This window comes from Phalangium opilio, unplaced genomic scaffold (assembly GCF_054372755.1).
Source record: "Phalangium opilio isolate 3A_F unplaced genomic scaffold, DU_Popi_V2 ptg000070l_1, whole genome shotgun sequence".
Taxonomy (NCBI): Eukaryota; Metazoa; Arthropoda; class Arachnida; order Opiliones; family Phalangiidae; genus Phalangium; species Phalangium opilio.
In genome coordinates this window covers 5289187-5307772 of record NW_028324182.1, presented here as the reverse complement: position 1 = coordinate 5307772, position 18586 = coordinate 5289187, and the positions used below count along the sequence as shown (strand labels likewise).

The 18586-nt window shown below is 38.4% G+C and overlaps 1 protein-coding gene across 16 annotated transcripts in view; it reads right to left on the bottom strand.

Annotated features, from left to right (window-relative positions):
• Window positions 1–7: 7 nt before the first annotated feature.
• The window catches only part of LOC149661230 (protein turtle-like), a 444653-nt gene continuing 426074 nt past the window's right edge, over window positions 8–18586 (bottom strand). For 7 of the 16 annotated variants that reach the window (XM_089842695.1, XM_089842694.1, XM_089842696.1 and 4 more), the window contains 9 exons: window positions 11062–11358; window positions 6938–7228; window positions 5433–5720; window positions 5055–5360; window positions 3938–4072; window positions 2650–2680; window positions 2310–2434; window positions 2123–2217; window positions 8–1018 (listed from right to left, as the gene is read on the bottom strand). In XM_089842695.1, coding sequence (XP_089698821.1) covers window positions 806–1018; window positions 2123–2217; window positions 2310–2434; window positions 2650–2680; window positions 3938–4072; window positions 5055–5360; window positions 5433–5720; window positions 6938–7228; window positions 11062–11358 — 1781 coding nt within the window. In that variant the 3' untranslated portion in view covers window positions 8–805. Of the gene's footprint in view, window positions 1516–1594; window positions 1653–2122; window positions 2218–2309; window positions 2435–2525; window positions 2544–2649; window positions 2681–3937; window positions 4073–5054; window positions 5361–5432; window positions 5721–6937; window positions 7229–11061; window positions 11359–18586 lie in introns of all 16 variants that reach the window. The other 9 variants (XM_089842687.1, XM_089842688.1, XM_089842697.1 and 6 more) reach the window with 9 other exon arrangements.

The window sequence follows — 18586 nt, the reverse complement described above, 5'->3', positions numbered from 1 at the left end:
ACACGGATTATATAGTTAAAACGTATTTTATTACTGGTTTTTATTTTTATATCTTTTTTTTTTACAAAATTACGCTTCGATAAGAAATCGAAGAGACCAATATTTTAATCCCCAACTCTTCCTCGTATATTTTCGACAAGTTTTTGTTTAGGCCAATAAACGTATCCAACCAACAACGCATTGACGTTTGATAGGCTTTTTTTTCTTTTTAATTTTTAATTAAATATCACACGTATTTATTACGTTCACGAGTCACTCCCTCCGTATCAATTTTATTTAAATTAATTTCCCATCATTATGTCGGCCATTTTGTTTGTTTGAAAGTTTCTTAGTCCGTGTCTTTAAAGAATATAAATAAATTTATTCATCGTTCTTCCGATATTCTTTTATCCCATATGTATTTATATATTATATTACGCTTCATCTCCAACCAATCACGCTTTAGAGATTACGATCACGATCGCACTCAATCATCATAAAAAAATTCACTCGTAGTTATCATCATATGTGCAACACATTTTTTTTTTCTTTTTTGTATATACATAGATTTATAATTAGTTTTATTCTTATTTAGTCAGGCAGGCAGTATCGTTTGTTTGTTTGTTTATTTATTTATTTATATATATTCACGGGATAAACAATTATTAAGTGCACGAGGACCTGTCAAATGAATCGTTCCCCACTCGGTTGTGTCATTTGTTTTGTTTTTCTAATATGTTTAGTCGGTAATTAATTAAATTATCCACGGATGTTTTTAATCGCGGCGCGTTCACACTGGGGACTCGAAAAATATTTCGGATCACGGTCATACCGCACTCTCTCTTCTACCGTCCATCAAGGGCGTTTCGCACGTCGTGGCGCAACCATCTTCCTCGTCCCCTTCCACGTCCAAAGCCCCGCTGCCCATTTTGGACACGTGACGTTGATACGGCGAACACGAAGATTGTCCCGCGCGCGGTAACGTAACCGCAGTGTGAATGTCGGGACTAAACATTTCGACGTCGTGCATCTCCTCGGGCTAGATTGTGTATTATTTATCCACGGTCGGAGAGAATTCGCGAAGAGAATACCAGGGGTATGAAATTGATGGAGAAGTAATAGGACGGGAGTTACGTCAAAAGTTCGAGGAAGGAAAGAGAGTGGTAGAACGTTTGTTTGGTGAAAGCGAAATGGGAGCATCATAAGAGACGTTTAATGGAAAGTTATTATTAGAAAAGAAACCAAGAAAGCTATTTGCCAATTCACTCGAAGGGATTCGGAAACGGAAAACAAATATCTTAAGGCTTCTCAAGAAACTAGAGTTGATGAAAGTTTTTACTTCCTTTATTACCGAGTAACCTCTTCAAGTTCAAGGTCAAGCGGTTCCGCGATTTATCTATGTAGACTATTTAGGGATTAGTTTCAAAGGCAATTTGTTTTACGCTCTAAAATTGAAGTAAAAACCCCCATTAGTGCATTTTCACGATAAGAGTTTAGAATGAGGAAATAATAAAACAGTAGACAGTAGCACTGGTGCTTTATGTATAGTGATATTTAGGGGGATATTTTTTGTTATATTTTTTGAATGTTTGATGAAAGGGATTATTGGACATACCCCTTCTCTAAAGGTTGTCTGTATACATGTAGAATGTCCCTGTTGGGTCCTGCTCTCTCTTTATGTATTGAACAGTTCGGGAAGAAGAGGGGAAACGGATGGAAACAAATACAAAATAATTAAAACGGCAAATGAAAAAAATATTCAGAACTGAATTGGCAAAAAGCTAAAATTCCCGAGAATATATAAATCCAATAAATATAAATATATTGATCAAATTTGCTAAGAAAATAGCTACAAAAGCCCGGGCAACTTACGAGCTACCACAATCATCATCAGGGATCCCTTAATTAAGAAATTTAACCCTTTTACAGTCCCTCGCACTAAAACTAATTAGATAAATTAAACGCTCAATTTGCCCGAGCTCAATCTACGAATACAAAACCAAAATTAAAGCCAAGAACTGAAAAAAAATGTCAACTAACATTAGGCTAACGATAATCAAACTTAAAATGAAAACGCAAGCGGCAATTTAAAGAAGCGTTTACAAAATTAATATCGCTTGGATGACCTGAAATAATTCCGTACCTTTCTACTTAGAGTACCGCTTCTGGTTCCAACGATGGAATTCCACGTTGGTGAGACAGTGTGAACCGGATATGGTTCTTCTCTGTCGTCGTCTGCTTTTATTTATTGGGGTTTTTAAATTAAACATTCTTGAATGATTATTTAAGTTATCTTTCACCCATATGTTTTCATATGACCAAAAACGAACCTGTATAATGGCTTCTCGAAATGATGGTGGCCGGTATAATGTCCGGCCCCTTTTCTTCGTTATCCATGGAATCGTCAGTGTCTTTCTTCAATGGGATTTGATACCTATAAACCACGTCATCGAAACTACGTATTAGACTTGAAGAAATGTAACTTTCCCCTCACTTCTTAATGGATAAATAAATTATTAAGGGATAGTGAAATTTAAAGTACTAACATTTGCGTTTCACTCTCCCTTCAGTGATTAATTCGAAATAACGACGGACAAAAATAGGTCACGAAATAGAATTAATCAAAGTTATAAAAGCGTTTTTCAAAATATCGGTGGAAATTCAACTTACTTGTCAACGGCTCCATCCCTCCTTTGAGCTCCTAAATGAACAAAACGAAACACGCGATTCAATATAAATTTCATTCTTCATCATTCATTTATATCAGAAAAAAAGGCAAATACGTAGAAAAAAGTGACCTCCTTTAACCTCAGCTCGAAAGCCATTAAGGTCGTTTATTGAAGAGAATGGAGACCCATTGACTCTCTTAAGTAGGGAACAATTTGACCCGGCTATATAGACTTTTAATACAACAAAAACTATATACGGAGTTCATACGAAGCTTGCCTCTTGTATGAAAAACGTTCAATGAAAGCTACCAGCGCGAGAAACACATTAACAAGAAGTAAGACACGGTTTCGCGGCGTCTAAACGGAACAACCAAGTTTGGCGAAACTCTAAAACCATTATACCCTCTGGCAGAAATCACGTTTTACAACATTAACCTCCATTAACGTATTGAATGAATTGTCATACTTATTTATGTTATGTTACTTCCGCTCGCAGGTATAACACAGCTATTAGAACTCGACAAGCGAGCTCATCTGTCAAAAATTTGATGGATGGATGCGAAACTCGCCAGCTGGCCCCCTAAAGGGTCCAAAACTAGCCTTTCTCCGGGGAATATATATTCTATAGTATACTCTCTTTTGTAATATATATCCATCGCTATACGTCTAATATATAAAATTTCCCGGGATGCTATAAGAGCAAAAAACAAAAAAATATGTGTCTCGTTTTCTCTTTCCTCTCGCTTCTCTCCACTAACAGTTTTAGAAAATTGGCTCTTTGGGTTCAGGATGAAGAGAAAAACGGCGGGCAGTTGTTACAGTTAGAAAGGGGATGAAAAATTGACCACTATTAACGCGAGCTTTCCAAAATTACTTCTTTTTTCTTTATATGAAAGTAAAGCTGCGCGAGAGGAAGATGCTGGGACTCTAGAAGGATGGAGAGCCCCAAAGAAATGTTTCTTTGTTTTTGTGCCAAATTTTAAAAAAAGAAAAAAAAATCGAAAGGATATTTTCATTTCAACTGCCCATTTTTTCTTTCTTTCTTTAATTTTAGAAGTTTCTTTTCGTAAATGTTTTTACCCTTCATACTTTTAAAAGTGAAGTTAATTATAACTAATCTGTTTTAAGAAGTTAATGAAGACTAAATTGGTCTTTACTAGTTAAAAAGAAGCGTCTACTAATTGGTTTTAACTTTGGATGAAAAGAAACCCGAATGAATTAGGCTTAGTAACTTTGGATGTCAAAATAAAACTAGATATTAAAATTAGAGATCTAGGATAATATATTACCTTTCTTTGCTTTGTTATTTCCTCGACTTTTCAGTCTCATAAGAATCATAACGAAAATAGCGGTTACAACGAGAGCCACCACTATTCCGATTAATATTCCCAGCACAGGTCGGATGATTATGATTCCATTTACACCTGGAGGGGTGGTGAAGAAACATTTTTTAATTGTCTTCTACTAAAAATTTAAATTAGAGAGAAAGGGTTCTTTTTTTCTTTGGGAGGGGGAAGGGATAAAAATAATTTAGAACGTATGGTAGTAAGCCTGGAAGAGATATTTCTCGCAGGGACCATGGGCATTTTTTTTTCTCCTGGTATTAAATTGCTCTTTAAAAGTGTTCCGAAATTGGATGCCTTCGAGAGATAGTAGAGAAAAGAAAGAAACAAGCATGAAGAACCAAGAAGAAAAAAAACGTCGCTTCCTCCCACTCCGTTACTTTCTTTCCGCTTAATTTGGCTCTGGGCTTCGGAAATTGGAAAATTTAAAGTTTAACAAGCCGGAAAAAAAGGGAACAGGGACCCCAGAAAAATTTACCGCCTGATTAGCTAGGAACTGGCGACAGCCACGAGCTACCAGATTAAGCCGATAGATTAGTTTTGCCTTATTTTTTCTTTTTTTCCTTAAAATTCTCTTCAAGATTTTCAGATCCGCTTCCGAGAATGAGAAGAGGATCAGGGGAGGGGGAGTTCAAAAATAATCTCCGATTTCTGATTAAAAAATTTTAGTTTTTCCAAGTAAAAATATAGGATTTTCTTCTTTATTATTGTAATCACGGAAAATTCTAAATTGAAATAGTACTCCTGAAGATGTCCGTGAAACTATTCCTTAACCCTTGGAATATCAAATGAGAATCTAGCAATAGCTATTAAAGTTTTGGCCCAAAACGCTCAATAATGTCCAAAAAGAGCTGATGATAGGCAGATTTAAACATCTTCGAGCTGCTAGCTAATCTCTCAATCTATCAACACTCGTTATGGTTGTCCCCCCAAACATGCCTCGATATACTCCCTCTCTTTTAATTTAAATTAAGCTAGGGTTTAAAACTGAAAATTTTCTACTATCTAAAAAAGAGAGAGTGGAAAAAAATTGTCAAGCCTAAAAACGCCGATTTAGTTTTACCCGTTTTACCAGTGAGCTTTTCGGGGGCTTGAAGGGTAGCCGCCGTCAAAAAGATGGAACGACTGCGTCCCTTGGCGTTGAAAGCGGACGCGATCAAATGGAAATTTCTGCCCCCGGGCAAGTCCTTCAAGACAAAGATGGGTTGACTCGTCGTCAAATTCTTTTGAGGTTTATGATGGCCAGCTTCGTAAATTTCCAAAACGAAATTCTGCGTCAAACCACCGTTATAGCCCTCGACGCATTCCACCGTGATACTGTTCTCGGTGTAGTTCTGAACGGTACAGTTCGTCAACGGATCAGGTGGACCTAGAACGTCAGAGGAATGTCATTAGTAAGTATTCCAGGAGGGTGTACATACGTAGTTATCTCCGAACGCACCGGCGGGTACAAGGGTGAATACGCAAGGCACTTGTTGTCTCCCAACGTCGTTGGTACCCCAACATAAAAGAGATCCGTAATCCTCTTCGGATCTCAAGGTGTAGGTGGCGTCACTTTGGGTTCCGTCACTCTGGAAGGTGACCAAGTCAATGTTCTTGACGGAGTTATTGAAATTCCAGTGAAACTTGATCTCGGGTGGGTCAGCGTCCAGCTGACATAAAACCTGGACCGATTCGTGGTCACCAACTCCGTAGAGTTGTTGTTGACCTGGTTTACAAACTGGAGCATCTGTGGGAACGAAATTAAAATGGGTCAAATAACTAAAATTTAACGCGTCTTTCCATCACTTTTCCTATATAAAAAATAAAAGAGTGAAATAAATTCCTGTCTGAAATGGAAAATTCCAGGTATGTAATGTAATAAACCAGAAGAAACTGAACTTCAAATATATAAATTCCATTAAATATAGAATACTAGCTAAGTCTTCCGGTGTTGTCCGGTGGTTTTAAGGAACTGATGACTTCACATAAAGAGCAAACACACAAACACACCACTGTCTCAAATATATAGGCCTATAAGATCTCGAGAGTCGACAAAAAGCGTTTCGCAATTTCAAAATGTGTATCTTTCGCTTTAAACACCAAGGGAGCTAAAATAATAGAATATTTATACTCTAAAACAGATTGAAATTTTTTTTTTCAATATCGTTTCCATTAGTCCTATAAATATATTGTTTTATTTTAGAAACGTCAACGCTGCTAACAATAGCTTTCGGGGTAAAATAGGAAAACGAAGGGAAATGCCATTATTGGATTTACGACATTCACAAACAAAAACTGTTTTTGCAGTAGCTTGAGATGGTTTCTAGGAAAAACTGGAATAATGCACGGCCATTTAGGATGAAAAGCATTCCCTATCCTATTCTTGTGATTTTTCTTGGTATACTGTTCAAAACCCCCTGGAGCTATTCTCTCCCACTAGCTTCCAAAACTATCAACGTTCCAGAATTCTTTTGAACTTCTCGAAGATATGGCTTATTCCTCCAGAGCCAAGCGACATCGTCAGAGTAGCGTAAGCCTAATCACTAGAAATCAAAACGCGGACTCAACAAGAGGGAAAGCCACTATCTCAATCTCGCGCAAACCATTCCCAAAACGGTTTGAATACTGTAATCTTATTTTCCAAGTATTAGACCCCTCGGTTTATGATTTTAGCTGCCTAAAACATGTTAAAAGCTTGCTAAAACGTTCCCACGCTAGGCGATTGTTGATTTACGACTACAATTACCCTAATTTGAAACCTTTCATGTTGCTAAAAGCGGAGCTCTATTTTTACAGTAAACATCTAAAATTTAAGATTGACATAAAATGACCTTGGACTCTCGCTAAAATCGCGAAACGTAAAATAGAAAACTGCTTTTATAAATGTATTTTTTGAAGGCTTGAGTAAATAAGACCACCATAGTTAAGAGATCTATATCAGGCTTAAGGTTTTGGGACGCTTACATCTGATTCTCAGTAGAATATCGTTACTAGTGGATTCTCCTTCGACGTTGATGGCCTTGCAATAATATCTTCCAGAGCTGTTTCGATGCACCTTGCGGAAAACGAGAGATTGGTTGGTGATAATAATGCCCGCCGTCGAATTGGGGGTCAGCTCTCCGGAATCGCTGAACCAACGTATTTCCGTCGCCGGGGGGTTGGCCCGGATATTGCAGTCCAAGAAAACGTCCAACCCTTCCTTCAGAAAGGCCGATTTGAGCGTGTTTCCCATTTCCAAAGTCAACTTGGGAACGTCTAAAGCAAACGAACATTTTTAAGTTTCTAGAATTTAAAACCTCAGCGTGCCACGCGGGACCCAACTAAGAGAGATTGAAAGAGAGCAAAGTTTTAGTAGGCTTGGAAAGTGGGCAGCTGCGGACGATGGGCCCGAGGTCAAAATAGCAAAATTTCTCCCGGCCTTAAACTTAAACTATCCTAGAGCTAGAAAACTTCAGAATGAAGAGGGTAGTTAGTCACACACGCGAAAGTATATTAAATAGAAGTTAATGAATATTCGTATAAACAAGTCCTTGATTGCGTATATCCGTTAAGGAAGGATGCCTGAAACCTTAATAAACTTGGGATTAATTTACCTTCCAGAATCCCAAGCTCGGAAATCAAGGGATGGCGTGAACGCGTCTCTCCCATCTACATACAACTCTAAAATATGCGACTTAAGCCTAATATATACTTCGAAATAGTCTGGAATCCCCGAACCCTTATCTTAACCTGACTGAACCTTGAAGGCTTCTAAAATGATAAGATGGACGCCTAGATTCTACGTTCGCTTTAAAATTGATTGATAAGCGATAAACCCAAGTTTAATAGGCGAACTAAATTAGGAATACTTGAAAGGCGCTTAACTAGACTAATTAAGGTCTTCCCTGTCTAGGTGGAACGTATACGTCAACTTCCGAGAGTTTTTAACAAAGAATAAAATCTTTTCATCTTTCTTTTTTTCAGTAAAAAGAGCTAATAAAGATGCAAAGAAGGGTAACCCCCCATTAATTCCGAATTTAAAACATTTTTACCGAACCGGTAGATATATAAAGGGCGTATACCAGGGAACTGAGAGAGAAAAGTTTCGCATAATTATCATTGTTTTCAAGTCTCGGACAATGATTGATCAGCGCTTGTCTAATAAACCGGGCCATCCTACGTCTTTCTCTCCTCTTTCCAAAACTACACCGGCTTAATCAATATTACTAAAAGTATATTAGACCCAAAGTTCTTATTGAATTCCTCACTTTTCTTTGAACAACTAAACAAGCGGCAACCTTCTGTACTTTCCTTCTCTCTCTCTCTCTCTCTCTCTCTCTCTCTCTCTCTCTCTCTCTCTCTCTCTCTCTCTCTCTCTTTCTCTCTCGCTGCCAACCTCAATAGCTTCAGGTCAATTTACTTTAGATTATTTTATAATAGAAAGTAACCCTAAGCCTAACCCTGAATAAAAACTCATGGGCGAGGAAAAAAAATGAAAAAATATAAATAAAAAACTCTTAAAATCTTGATGAAGTTCCAATTTTCTCGTTTCCCGAGAGGAATGTAGGAGGAAGAGAGCCGCCACTTAGTACTCACGGAATCTCGCTACCAGGTGCCTATTTCTCAGGGTAAGAAATAGAAGAATTGGCCAGAAGGGGGTAAAAAAATTCCCGAAAGGGAGCAATTTTTGTCAGGCGATATCGAAAAATAAAAAAAATGCGAACATTGCCCAGCACACGGATAGCGAAATCGAAATGAAAAGGGGTGTAATATAAGTAAATAATAGAAATAACGCCATACACAAGTAAACTGACATACTGCGTATGTATATCTTCGTGGGATCTTATATTAAATGGGTTTTGAACGGTTTTCTAAGTTTCCAAGTGCCTAATACATCTGTTTTCCAACACGCGAGTCTGATGTAGGATCATAGTTGTTTTGCGTGTTTTAGCAACATTTCTAGAGTCATCCGATATCTTCTCTGCTAAATAGGTCGGACTATCTACGACTATAGTTGCAAGTTACAGTTGTTATTTCCTTTGTTTACTGTTTGTTTGGGGATTTGTTTTAACTATATACGAAAGGAAATATCATAACGTTCAGTACTAACTCGTTAAGTTATATTGGCCGTATCCCTTTTGAGAGGAACGTGCAGTCTTTTGGGAAGATAATATTGTTAGGCTTAGCACTGTGTGAATAAACCATGGATGACTATAGGGAAATGCATTTCATTTCCCTATAAGGTTTATAAGTCCATGGTGTAACCTTAAAATTCGATTCCGGTTGAAAGGACAAACTCTAATCTTGTTACGTATATCTTGTCTGCATCTTTAAACATTCCTCAATTCTGTCTTTCCCGCCAAGAACAGAGGCAAACATAGGTCGCTATGCCCCGCTCCATCCCGCCTTTTCCAATATTGGTTTTGGTTCAAAGGACAGACAGAGTACACGTATAGCAGACTGACAAGCGTTGTGATTCGATGTATGTTCCGACCAGAAATCTGTGGGTCGGACTGGTTTTCCCTATATAAAGAGAGTGTCACGCTCAAATGTCGCGGTGTAATATTGAAATTTACACGGCACAACGAATAACTCCCGACCGACTGACAGGAGGACCCTATATAACTGAAGGGGAGGGTGAGAAAAAACATTCTAGATTGATTCACAGTCCCTGGATTTTCAAACCACCCTTTGGGGTGAATAGGGCCAAAGCGTGTTAGGCCACTGTAAAAAAAAGGAACCCTAATAAAAATTCACAAAAAGTTCCGAACCTCCTCGTGAATTCCTTCTCCGAGTCTATATTCTCCTATCACTTACACGTTCGTGCGAGAAAAGCTCTCCCTTCATACAACTATCACTCGCCGCCAACGTCAATATGCTGGAAATAAGCCACATGTAACCGACGCGAGAAACTGCGATTTTGTTTTATGTATATCTCTATCTATGTATATATAAATCCAGGGAAGTTTTACCGGACCATCTAGCAAAACTTTTCACGCATTGATTTAGGGACAAAACCCAGCTATCTCGTTTATCAAAAGTATTTAAAACGAAGTAAAAAAACTGTCTACAAAATCGTATTACATTATGTCATTCGTTGTAAAGTTAAACTACATTTTATGGACGTCTACAATTCACGCCTTAGTTTTTGGTTACGCCTGGAAAAATTGGAATCTACATCGGGATGTGAAAATGGATCCACTGGAAACAATCTAAGGGAAGGGCTCGTGTTTTTAATGGGTTTTTGGGTTACGGGGGGTTTGAGTTTGTAGACCTATTTAGAGGTACATTTACCAGCCAGGGAGAATTTCAAACGCACACCTTACCGTGGTACATTAATTTTCAAACGGGAGAAGCCTTAGTTTGTCAGTTATACAGGGTGTTTGTGAAAAGTCCATCAATAATGAAAGGGCGTATTTATTGGGCCATTTTGAGTCGAAAATGTTCTATGACATTTTGCCGTCCGAGCCACGGTTTTCGAGTTATGATTTGAATATTTTAGGGATGACCCCTTCATTAAATTAGCGCTGTCTTTCAATTTCTTAATTAAATTTAAGGGGTCATCCGTAAATTACTCCAATCATAACTTGAAAACAGTGGCCCGAACGGAAAAATGTCATAGAACATTTTCGACTCAAAATGGCCCAATAAATACGCCCTTTCATTATTGATGGACCTTTCACAAACACCCTGTATAATAGAGCAAGGGGTACCCTATATCTCCCGCAACGATGTATAGTCTCGCGTACGTAAGCCGATTTCCATCTATCGAAATTGAATTTAGCGTAAAAGGTAATTAGGCTTAAGTCTAAATGGGGTACATGTACGTGTTTCTATAGACTGCACTAAAGGCTAGTCCGCCTTGTGGGAATTGTTAGAGCGTATGTTTGGACCGCCGAAAGGGGGAGTCAAACAGATATCTGGAGACTCTTACGCGTGTGATTGGCATTTTTGACAGACTGAGTCATTTTTCTAGCAGCGGCAGAGGGTGATCCTATATAGGTATATAATCTATTAGGCGAAGAGTGCTAGTGTAGGGAAATATTACCCGTTAACCGTCTTGCCTAAAGAAGGGTAGGGTAGATGTACCGGTACGTGTAATGACTCACAATAGACCTCCAGTTTCCAGCCTTCTTCCAAGGCACTCCCGGAGATGAGTTGGTTTTCCGCTCGGCAGGATAGATACTTTCCATTATCTTCGGCCGAAGGAATAATACTTAGGACGCTAGTCGTGACGTCCCCGTTCTTGGTCACTTGGTCTTTGGTGGACTTGAGTAATTTGCTACCTTTCCACCACGAGATGGTAGCGGCCGGCCTCGAGCCTGTCGTCGTGCAGGTCAACTCCGTCAGTTTATCCGCCGACAGGGGCGTTCGAGATGGAGTGATGTTGATGTCCGCTGGTCTCACTATGAGAAAGTAAACAGAAATTATGGTTAAGAAACTTTCCAAGTACTTCGGGTATTGATAACGATTTCATGCCCCCACCAATGTAGGTCAAGTCAAACCAGACACCGAAAAAGTTCATCAATGACCTAGGCCTATAGTTGCGGACAAAAAATAATTTTCCTAAGCCTAACTCGTAATGGGAAATTAGGCATCGTACATTTTTTACATATCCATATTCTCAAAGCCCTTATTTTTATTAAAATAGCTTAAAAAGTTTTGGAATAGGATTATTTTGTTGGGGAATGGAATAGATCTGAGTGTAAAAAAATAACAGCAACAAAAATAGCTAGGCAAATTAGCCAACTGAAGCCTCGTTTCGAATGAAATAAAAAAAGAAGGAAGAAACATTAGATTCTGAAGAAGAGCGAGTGAATGATGGTGGAACTTTGTTAACTCGGCTCGTCGTCTCCGATCTTAATCAGCCAGAATAAAAACGAAACTGAAGACAAAAATTTCCAGACCATTAACTTCAATCAAACCTTCCAAACTGTTCCGAGTTTCTAAAAAAAACGTTAGTGTATTAGCTAGGCCCAATTTTCAGATATAGTTCTTTAGCAACTGGGCACCCTTGCTTAATTTCGCAATTATGAAGCCATCTAAGATGTTAAACATGATATTAACGCGCGCGTCGAATTCCGCGTGAGAAATTTTTAACCTAATAAATATAGAACTATTAAACATTCCAATTTTGTCGAAATTACCACTTTGAAAAGCCGATTGACCTAGTTTCAGCAATGAATCTTTCTTTTTATTTTTCTCCTAAGTTTTATAACTAAATTTAAATTCAAGAGTCCAAAAAAGTCTTAAAATGCTTTTTATTTTCCATTTGAGATCGATAAAAAACTAGAGTTTTTCATCGAGAGATTTCAGCCTTTAATCCCGAGTCCCCGACGTTCTTACAAGAGGACGAGGGAAGACGGAGGTGAAGGGTATGGTACTTTCGTTTCTTTTAGGATGGCAAGAGGCAACTGAGAGAGAGAGCTGTAAGGGTAGTTAAGATTCCTTCCTCTCGAAAAATGAACTGATTCGATTGAACCTCGAGATCTACGAAAAATTCTATCTCATTTCGCTTGTGGCAAGAATTTCAAAGAGATAGAGATTCTTTTCGAGCCTACGCGATAGACGAAGTAGAGAAGGGTTGAAGAAGAAGAAAAACGTTGAAGAAACGCTGGAGAAAACGGCCGGAATAAAGTAAAGAAGTTGGGGTGAGACGTAGTGAGCTCGAGCTTAAAACGATGACAAAGGAAATCGCCTTTCCATTCAATAATGGGCCGAAAAACTTAGCAATTCCAAACAGGCCCAAGGTATTAAAAAGAATGGGCAATACCCCATACTCAACCTCCTATTCACTGATTTATTAGAAACGACTGGGCAAACTTAAGAGTCCATAGAAAAACAGAAAACGTTTTGTTTTCGAAAAAAATATATACATATATATATGTTTTAGTTCGTCCATACCATAACTTGAGGAAAATCTTAACCACGATTTTCAGAGATTTTTGGGTTTTGTAAATTTTCTGGAGCCATTTTGAAAACCTCCAGAGTACCGTTAAAATAAATTAATTCTTGTCCCAGACTCTAAGCTAAAGTTTTCTCAAAGATTTTTCGACTATTGGGAGCAGTTTTCGTCGTCTTTATCACCGACGATCGTCTACAACATCTTCGTGTGTATCCAAAAAATAAACCTTAGTATTTTCGGACCTATAAAAGTCTATAGTTGACGCTCAACGGTAGTTTCACCTTTTCGGAATTTCTTAAAAGACCAGGAGTGTAGAGAAAGTCAAAGTGAAATAAAAAGAAAATGAGAAAAAAAGAAAAAAGGGTGAAAAAACTAGTGCGAGTTGAGGTTGAAATTGGACCTAGTTTGAACTCCAAAAGAAAGCGGAAGAAGATGGGTTTCCGTTTTCTGCCCACTCACAATTCGAGATTGAATGTTGCGAAAGACGGGGACTTATTCCTAAAACCATAAGTTATGTCACAACAAAAAGTGTGATAGTCAATGAAAAACGTTAATGAAATTGTTTTGGAGTTAAAAACGATTTCCTCCATTCAAGTGACGCGAGTCTCCCCCGTGTGTCGTTGGTTGGTTTCTCTGCACGTAATTTATGGATTAGTCTATTAAAACCAAGGAGTAATATGGGTTCAGAGTTACACATCCCGTTCTCAGTGAAAACTCTTATCCATAACGTGAAAACAAACCTAGCACTTCGGTTACTCGAAAAGTGACCTATCTTTTCTTACTATGTTATTTATGCTGAGACAGTATAACACACGGGTCACTCCTTCCTTGCTTTTTACTTCTAGTTGCACTGACATCATGAACGGAGCAGTTTAAAGTTGTATGTTCCCTCTCGCGGTTGGTTTTCTGGAATCAGTCGCGTGCCCCTCCCAAGAGAACTACATTTTTGGTGATCTCCGAATATAAAAAAAAAACCAGAAGGAAATAAAAAAAGGCGGAGGGAGAAATCGAGATGCGTGTTTTCTTTTGCCTTTTCTTCTACCTTTATGGTCAAAGGGGATTTTATTTTATATAAGATACCATGAATTGATTCCATTATTCCACGAATCTAAAACTGCACCTTTACCTTTAAAGAAAACACGAAATCAATAATAACTAAGAACCGAATATCTTCAGGACTGTGTAAGGAAGCCATGGAAAATCCTTGGAAGAAAGTTAGGGTACCACCAAGCTTTTGAAAAGGAATAAAAAAAATCCTTTGATGTCCGACCGCTAGGCCTAACTTTCCGATGAAGAGTAGCCACCTGGGTAACTCTCGGGGCAGTTTCTTTACGAGCTGATAAATTGCCAGGCTACAAACGGAAAAACAAATATGGCGCAACCTTTCCGTTCCCGCAACTGCAACGCCAGCCTCAAATTGGCAACGGATTTAATTTGGGAATAGCTCGTCCGTAAAATATACCCCCTTACTTACTCCCATGAGAGTACGAAAAAAGTCTTAAGTTACGGAAAGTAAATCGGTAGAAATACTTACAACCAGGAATGCATACAGCTAAAAGGAATTGCGTAGCCATTTTCTCAACGTATCTAGGTGGATTGTGTGAGAGGAGCAAGAATAACCGTTATGTATAATGAATTTTACCTCGTGAACAATCTATCTTGCTGCGCAATGAATTTAGCACGCACCCGAGCTCGCGTTGTCAACAACCAATGGTCAGAATTATGAATCGTGATGAATAGTACTACACCCGGCCGAGGGGGGTAGACGCTTTGGATCTCTGTGTACACCTGAGTTCAAAAGAGTTCAGCTTTGACAGTGCATTGAGTTCAAAGCCTTCGGAACTCACAGTTCCGCTTTGACAGTAAATTGAGTTCAAAGCCTTCGGAACTCACAGTTCCGCTTTGACAGTAAATTGAGTTCAAAGCCTTCGGAACTCACAGTTCCGCTTTGACAGTAAATTGAGTTCAAAGCCTTCGGAACTCACAGTTCCGCTTTGACAGTAAATTGAGTTCAAAGCCTTCGGAACTCACAGTTCCGCTTTGACAGTAAATTGAGTTCAAAGCCTTCGGAACTCACAGTTCCGCTTTGACAGTAAATTGAGTTCAAAGCCTTCGGAACTCACAGTTCCGCTTTGACAGTAAATTGAGTTCAAAGCCTTCGGAACTCACAGTTCCGCTTTGACAGTAAATTGAGTTCAAAGCCTTCGGAACTCACAGTTCCGCTTTGACAGTAAATTGAGTTCAAAGCCTTCGGAACTCACAGTTCCGCTTTGACAGTAAATTGAGTTCAAGACATATTGTACACCTGAGTTCTCAAGTGTCTACCCCCTCGACCCCGGCCCACAAAACTCGTGTAGAAATTAACGTTGGATATATGGGGTCACAATAATTCCTAATAGCTGTATGTATTCCCGTTACAACTTTTATGGATGACTATTACTGGCGTGGTAGTATAGCTTTCATTATTCGTATATCTGTTGAATGTTTTTTTTTGCGGGCATATAAAAATAAAAGTGCAGAGACTCGCTTCATAATATCGTGGAATAAACCGAGGGTATTGCCCTGTTTCCCTCAAAATGGTACCGAGGATCAAAGGAAAAGAACAAATTCCCCGGAGTCATAGATATTTATAGGAAAGAAATTGCAACGGCAATTCTGTAAGGATAATTATGATGTTGCTGTTCGTAAAAATTGGTATCCCTGGGCTAGGTTAACTTCAGTTGAAAACTACATTATTCACGCGTTTGATCTTCTAAAATTTAAATTATTATAGTTAATTTGTGTTTCGAACTTTTGTAATTAATTTACGAAGCTACGAATAATTTTAGTTTTCGACATGTCTAGAAAAGCCGACATATAGGGGTAAAAATTGTAATGTAATTTCAACGAGCCCCTGTAGAAATGTTTACTCTGCCCAACAGCCGAGCATACGAAAAATATCTAATACACAAACGATTTTATAATATAATTTTTAGAAATTCTATAACGTTTCCTTGGTTAATTAACAAAAGCCTAAATTAATTAATCTAATGAAGCCTAACTTCAGGCTTAAATAATTTAAGATAAAACGTTACACGCCCTCAGGCAAAAATACATCAATAGACGTGATAAAATCTTCTTTCAATTTAGTAGTAGAAATTTTCCTCATTTGCTTAAAATATAAAATAATTTCTTCTTTTAATTTAAACCGATAGATTTAGGGTTGCGAAACCATTACACCATTTTCCCCTTCAAAATCCCTTCCCCTTCCCCCCATTTTCCACGTTAAAGAGGATTTTGTTTGAAAATAAATTCAGGAACATTAATTGAAAAGGGTTTGGTTCGAAACGCTTGAACGAATCTTTGAGATTTTTAAGAGTGTGGGAGAAAAATCCAAATCCATCCTGTCTCTCTCTCTCTCTCTCTTTTATTTTCATCCATGCTTCCTTAACCCGTTTGGAAAAGTTTTGGGGCCACGAAATAAAAAGAAATATTCGCTCTCTAAGCGAAACGGAGAGGTGATTAAGAAAATTCCGAGATTGGAACAAGAAAAGCGCTTATTTAAGGCGAAATCAGAGGCAATCTTTCGCTTCAAAACCAAAGAATAAAAAAAATAAACTATAAGAGCATTTGCAAAACATCGGAAATGAAGGTAAAGAGAATCAGAGAGGTGGGAGGAGTGCAGCTCCACGCATACAACATCGCACACACACACAAAGAAATTTTCATTTGTACCAGTTAGTATTTTCGCTCGCGACTACCACACGCGTCTGATGGTTAATTTATCACTCTAAGATCTTTTCAGGTTTTGCATTTTTTCCCTCGCATTATCTTATTCTTTCTTTAAACTACAAAAGAGAAATAATCCCCATGTGACTGAAAAATAAGAGAGAAAAGAGTATGTTTTAGAGAAAAGGTTTAGCTATATTGTTTGTTATTCAGAAATACCAACAAAGGTTCAAATGTTTTAACCCTAAGATATAATCTTGAATAGAAATACCTACTCTACTAATACATTCTTTGATCTCATACACTGAAGGACTTCGGTGGTATATTTTCACTTTAAAGGTTCAACATTCACGTAAAGTTTAATAAATATTCATCAAGGAGTTAGTTTGTCTAGAGAAAGTGAGGAGGAAAGCTATTTTTTTTCTATTTTAAGAAAATCTCTACTTCTGGAGGGCCTAACCGAGAAATATATTGATATTGACGTTAGGTCTTCAAAAATATTAGTCCATTTTGATTATTTCTCAATATTGGAGTTCACCGCCGTATTACGGAGAAAAGATAAGTCTTACTTTATATATAAACCGAGATTTTCCAAGAAGAGAGGGTGGAAATGAGGCTTTTTCCCCGCCAAAACTAAATAAGAAGCATGGTGAATGGTACTGGTATACAGTTAAGCCAACCGAAATGACCTCCTAGTTTTCTGGGCAATCGACATTGCCGTCCCTGATTGGTAGTTTGGTAAGCTAGCTTTCTTACCCCCCATCAAATGCTGCACGGCTATTTCTTCCTTCTGTAGAAAAAAAAAGAAAATTGCGCGTGAGTAAAAAACTCCAGAAAAACAAGATGACCCGAACTATTTTAAGATCTACGAGAGCATTCGTAAACGTATCACTACACCAAGGCTTACGTTTATTGTAAAACAACCAGGGTTGATGATATAGAGAAAATAGGAAAGGGTGAACGTGAAAAGTACAAGAAACGGAGTCGACGTGCTTTGCAATCGCAAAAAAATCCAACACGACCCGCGCAGTTACATCCAGAATCGCCGAAAAGAGTGGAAGATTTGGTGTCCATGTTATATTAACACGCTTCCCACCTTTCCCTTAATTCTTCACTGACCCATGAACGTCCTAGACGACCCGGAGCAAACTTCGTTCGAAGAGGATCATTGAATACGAACGAAAGTAACACGGGGGGAAAGTTATCCCAATTTCCAGAATTCGCAGCCTTCCATACAATTATAACTTCGTTCGCAAACTTATCACACGGAATAGGGGGCTACTCATCAGCGACTTCGCTGTATAGATTCGATTGGATGGTCAGTCCGCGGTACGTGTACAAAAACATCAACAGAGGTGAAGGCGATCAGAGCGTAGGAAAAAACCTAAGGATAAAAAACTCCCTAAAATGGTGGTAAATTCATAGATAATAGAAATAATCATAAAAGGAAATGAGTTTTCTCAGTTGCGGCTTAGGACGAGAGTCGGAGATTCGGGAACTAGATATATTAATATTTCCGCTATCTATGTTAAGAGGATGAAAGGGCGCGAGGTTGCGCGAGTCAGGAGGAAGAGGAAACGACGAAAAAGGGGTCCAACAGCCGAAAACCTTTTCCGGCATTGCTTCGAGTTCGCTTGATGGATCTTCCTAAGTTGCGGAACGTGTAAGAAGCCTCGCGCTACGATGGATGAGCCATTGCGAGTGTCGTCGTCGAGAAAAAATTCTACGCTTCGATGCCGAACAAGAAGAAGACTTGGGAGGATGGGGCAAGGATGAAGATAGGCCTGCTTCCAGCCCTACTTCCCAGAAAAGAAGGGGGACAATTTATCCCCCATTCCAACCCTCATTTCGCCTACCCCCCTCTCTCTCACACACACGTTTTCATATATATATACATATATATTTTCTTTTTTCAGTTTTCATACCTCTTTTTCCACTCTCTCTAGAGCTCTCTTCCGAATTTTTTTTTCTCACTATAGATCCCAAAAGAAAAAAAAATAAAAAATCGACGATATATAAAA